General features: G+C 43.7%; 2 protein-coding genes across 3 annotated transcripts in view; both read left to right on the top strand.

Annotated features, from left to right (window-relative positions):
• The window catches only part of atp6v1ba (ATPase, H+ transporting, lysosomal, V1 subunit B, member a), a 34,367-nt gene extending 32,095 nt beyond the window's left edge, over positions 1-2,272 (top strand). Inside the window, exons 13-14 of the mRNA XM_032542010.1 lie at positions 229-358; positions 1,153-2,272. Coding sequence (XP_032397901.1) covers positions 229-358; positions 1,153-1,295 — 273 coding nt within the window. The 3' untranslated portion in view covers positions 1,296-2,272. The remainder of the gene's footprint in view (positions 1-228; positions 359-1,152) is intronic.
• Positions 2,273-4,426: 2,154 nt separating this feature from the next.
• The window catches only part of shtn1 (shootin 1), a 29,079-nt gene continuing 28,505 nt past the window's right edge, over positions 4,427-5,000 (top strand). The window contains exon 1 of one of the 2 annotated variants that reach the window (XM_032542011.1): positions 4,427-4,532. In XM_032542011.1, coding sequence (XP_032397902.1) covers positions 4,478-4,532 — 55 coding nt within the window. In that variant the 5' untranslated portion in view covers positions 4,427-4,477. The remainder of the gene's footprint in view (positions 4,533-5,000) is intronic. The other variant, XM_032542012.1, reaches the window with a different exon arrangement.

Raw genomic sequence — 5,000 nt, 5'->3', positions numbered from 1 at the left:
CATTCATTCTGAAAGTTACTTGACTAATGCTTGAAATATTTGAGTTTGCTACATTGTAACATCTCCTCTCCTGTAAGTTTTGCATTGAATCATCCCTCATAGTGCAGGTGAATAGCATGTGAATAGCATTTTGTTCTTTTCTTGCTTTTTGTTTTTTTATCGAGAAAATCCAAGGACAGACAAAGACTGCTTCCATTTGGTTAAACTAATGTGTCTGCTTGTCTCCAGTATGCCTGCTATGCTATTGGGAAGGACGTCCAGGCTATGAAGGCTGTGGTGGGAGAAGAGGCCCTCACCTCGGATGATCTGCTCTACCTGGAGTTCCTCCAGAAGTTTGAGAAGAACTTCATTGCTCAGGGTAAGAAGATGGTGAAGGAGCCGTTCACACATTGTCAACCCATTGTCAATCAACTGTGTTTTCATGTTTTACTTAGAGAGGTAGCATGTCTACATCATTCATAATGGTGGGGGTGCAGGCGTTAGCTGGCCTACCACAGCTGATAAGTTTCATCTGCCTCTTCACAAAGGCAGCCATTACTCACTTCCTGTGTATTAGTCGATTGAAATAAAACGGACGTATACCCATGAGGTGGACACAAATACGACTCCAATGGGATGCTGATGTTGTTCTGTGTCTGCAGCTTGGGCCAACAGCACAGAATTACATATTTGTCAAAGCCCTTCTATGTAACACTGTATGTTCATGTTGCTCAGTAGTAGTTGTAGTAGTACCAGGGGGGATCATGGGATTCAGAAATGAATCCCATTAAATTGACTGATATTATCTCCCACAAATTATGTCAAAACTGTCATTTCTATTTGCCAATACAACTCTGAATCCCAGCTGATTCACACAGGACTAATATTACACAACCTCTGTGTTTGGCCATATATGGTTGCTAATTTGCACTTTTTTTCATATGAAAAATTGTCCACATGGCAGATTTGCACGGGATTGAGATCACAGACGACAAATGGCTAGAGGTCCCATGAGAAACGGGCTTTAAAGTTTCTTGGAATCTGTTTCCTACCAGTCCATTTGGAAGAACATGTTTTGAGTGATGTGATGTACGGTAGTCTGTGTGCGGTAGACGGGCCCTCTTGATATCGGGATGTTAACCAGCAGCATGTGGCCCCTCTTGTCTCCCTCAGGCCCCTACGACAACAGGACGGTGTATGAGACCCTGGACATCGGCTGGCAGCTGCTGCGAATCTTCCCCAAGGAGATGCTGAAGAGGATTCCTCAGAGCACCCTGGCTGAGTTCTACCCCAGGGAGTCTGCTGCCCGGCACTGAGGCCCACTAAGGGTGGTCCTGCTTCTAGTCCCATTCATTCCTTTCTCTCATCCCACCCTACAGCCCTGCACCCACCCTGAACCTCCTCTTTCTCCACTGTTCTTATTACCTCATCTTCTTCTCATGAATCAGCCACCCCCCCTCCCCCACCTGGAATAATCTCCCCCTTCTGTAGATGTACTGTAGCGTATTTGTGTGTCACAAGTTGTGTATGGGAAGTGTCTGTGGTTGTAATGTCTACCCCCTTGATTGTAAAAAAAAAAAAGTGAACATATCCTTCAAATTCTAGATGAGTCCTTATTTATTGGGGTGTGTTACGGCTGGATCCACCATCTTCTTTAAAAAAATAAAAATATATCAGATGCTATGTAATTTCCATCTCCACTAAAAGCAAGAGGTTTCCAGTTGAAGACTTATGTGTGTGTACAGATAGAGTACCCCCCCCAGTCGGTATGAGTTGGGTGAAGCTCAGAACGTTGGGTTTTTATTGAGACCGTCACACATGTTGATTTGACTTGAATGTCATTTTCTAAACGTTGAATGAATATTATACACGCTCACAGCGTCACCAGCTGGACATCACCAATATCACCTGTGCTTATGTCAGGAGGATTTTATAGTTGAGTACTTCTTTTATTCGGCCCATACCCTATGTCTTGTTTAATAATAGACAACAGCTGTAATTTTTCATGTCAGTGGCTTCAAGTTGGCTATAGCTGTGATAGTGTCCCCAGTGTCCCCAGTGTCCCCATGCTGACGGTATGCTGGCCCCGTTACGCTGAGCCTCTCTTCCCGACTCTCGAGATAATACGGTGGACGTTTACATTATTTGTGTTTTGATGTTTAATTTTTGCTGCGAAAGATGACTATATAAGATTATATTAAACATTCTCATCTGTCTGCGGGAACTAATTCTTTGTTGTGCAACAATTATGGTTTTGTGAGGTCATGTCTATGAATAAATTAAATTATGTGAGTGTGCTGTCTCATCTCTATACAAATATCATTCTCCACCCTCAGCACGGCGCTGACTCATCGGCCTGATTGACCTGCCAGTTAAAGTCATGGGGGGGGGGGGGGGGGGGTGATCATAACACAAAAAACCTTTCATTTACATGGAACTGCCATCCAGCCAGCCATGCCAAAACACTTATTTATGTACTGTAAAGGTAGGAAACGCTCGACCTTTCTTCAGAAGAGTTTTAACGACGATCTTTTTCCTAAACTTAACGAGTCGCTTTGATGCCTAACCCTAACTCTCATCGTCAACGTTGTGCTTTCTTCTTCTGTCTGAGCTTCACGACCTCGAGCCATGAGAGCAGCGTCACCTGGCGGCGCCTGTCCCCGCCTCACAGTCCCCTGGTGGTGGCTGAACACCTGCTGCTGGTAGCTGGTAACAACACAGTCATTTTAAAGGAATTGAATATGTGCATATGAATACATAGTTACTCAATCGAGTTTTCCGTGTTACCACCCTGAACACGTTATCTGCTGATTAATGTTGGAATTGCAGAAAAGGCACTGTCTCGTGTCACTTTTTGTATATTTTTTTTGCTAAATAACTAAACAGTTGTGCTGGTCACATGCACAATAAGCAGCTCAGAAAGTCTGATACACAACTTTTTTTTTTTTTTTTCTACATTTTCTAGAATAGTTCATATTAATTCTTCATTCAGAGTCAGTTAAATGTCTTGTTTTTCCCCAAAGGAAATGTCATCGGCCCCTTCGAGAGTGGTTATCTTTAAAACCTGTCTTTGTTTCGGAGGTTTTGACACCCTGGCGTGAGTGAATATGTTCGGTTCAGCTTTAGCAGCGGTCCAGCCTGATGGGACGGAGAAAGCATTCAGCTTGTGTTATCTGTGGAGCTCTACTTTGTTCAACGACGCCTAAAAGTCCACTTAGAGCTTTGAGTCCCATCTCAGGGTCTTCATCCTGTGTCGAAGGGACTGAGCAGACGTTTTATCTTATTTTTTTTGAGAACCCACTGTTTCCAGTATATATTATTTGAGAATGTTCCTTATTTCCTCCACTTCAAAATAAAAATAACCTTAACAACCTCATCAAATGTAAGCTTTACATTTGAGGCACCTGGAGCACCCTAAAAACCAGAAACCTGCATCCTGTACCCTGATCCAGCTCTTCTGGTTCACACTGCAAGAAAAGGTGGCCCAGATCTGAGACTCCGAGCAGGGGGACCAGCACAGATACCATGGAATCGGAGCCTTTCAATCCAGAGTGGACCTGAAGAGGTGTTGTGCAGCAGGCGCGTGCACACAGACAACACAGGGGGCTTGATCACCCTCCCTTTCTTTTTTGTTGTTTAAATAAATGAATATCTATATTCCTGTTTGCGCACAGCTTTCCTGTCAAACTAATTTATTTATTGAATAACCAATCCAAATATCCGGTCAGGAGATTAGACTTTGTTGAGTTCCAGTTCCAATAGGTTGGTAATGAAGTGGAACAGGAGAAGTCTGCAGATCTCCAGGAATGTCCTGCACATTCATAACGCATAATTCAGTCATTCTACAATAATTCTCCATGTCTGGCAGGAGCATCGATACATCCAAAGGTGCATGCTGCTGACTGTCTGTGGAACAATCTGGCTACAATATAGCACCCCCCACTAGAACAGTTGTGTTAATATATATTTATGTTTTGATAAAATGTCTCAAGTTGCAGGTCCCAGTGTTGCAGGTTGTGTAAAGTCCTGGGCCGGGGGGGGGCTGTGTGGTATTGTAGTCTTCACCTTCTTCATATAGTCTGATTGATTATTTGATATCCATAATTTATCACATTCCTCATAGATTCAATATGAGCTTTACAAAACATACGCACAAATGATCATGCTAATAGCCTAATATTACTGCCCCTGGTAGGCTACCAAAGTGGGCTATGTATTAGTATTATAATTTTTTATTTTTTTTAGTTATGTATTATCATTTACCTATCGTGCTGGCCTACGTGTCACAATCACATTTCACCTTTTTAAATTATCATTTCTATAATCTTTAATAACAGCTGAATTCTATATTCTGTTATATGATTATGATGGTGAATGCGCTCTGTTAGTGTATGACTGGGACCGTGTGGTGCGCGCGCCTGACTCAATCTTCCAGGTGTGTCGCGAGGCGAGGCGGTGCATTACTTCCTGTTCACCTGTGGGGGGGGAGACTGTCGCCATGGCGGCGGAAGAGCTCCAGAAAATAGAAGTTATGGAAAAGTTGTCAAACCAAGGTAAGTCTGGTTAATGCGTAGTGTCAGTCCGAGTTAGCAGTAGTACTGTAGTACTGTAGTACTGTAGTAGTACTAGGACTGGTCGGAGTAGGCTCCACGGCTCGTGGAGCAGTAGCTTTGAACGAACGTTTGATTCTGAAAAGTAATGACAGAGAGGGGGGGGGGGGGGGTCAGGTGGATATCATGTGATATATATGTATCATAGAAGCTGGGGAGAACTTGGACTGAGACCGTAGACTGTTAATATTAATATTAATATCCAGTCTATGACTGAGACTAGCCTTTCCCTGCTGTTTGTACTCACGGCCAAAGTCCATGTCCAGTAGGAGGACCGGACTGCACTCCTCCTACACCAGGACTGGGTGAAGCTGCTCCAGGGCCCAGGGGCCCCAGGGTGGCCCCAGGCCACCCCCCTCCAGTCAACACTATTAATCTGTTAAGATAAAACATTTGAATGTGTGTGGCAGG

The sequence above is a fragment of the Etheostoma spectabile genome, chromosome 17 (genome assembly GCF_008692095.1).
Source record: "Etheostoma spectabile isolate EspeVRDwgs_2016 chromosome 17, UIUC_Espe_1.0, whole genome shotgun sequence".
Classification (NCBI taxonomy): Eukaryota; Metazoa; Chordata; class Actinopteri; order Perciformes; family Percidae; genus Etheostoma; species Etheostoma spectabile.
This window is presented reverse-complemented; position numbering and strand designations above follow the sequence as displayed.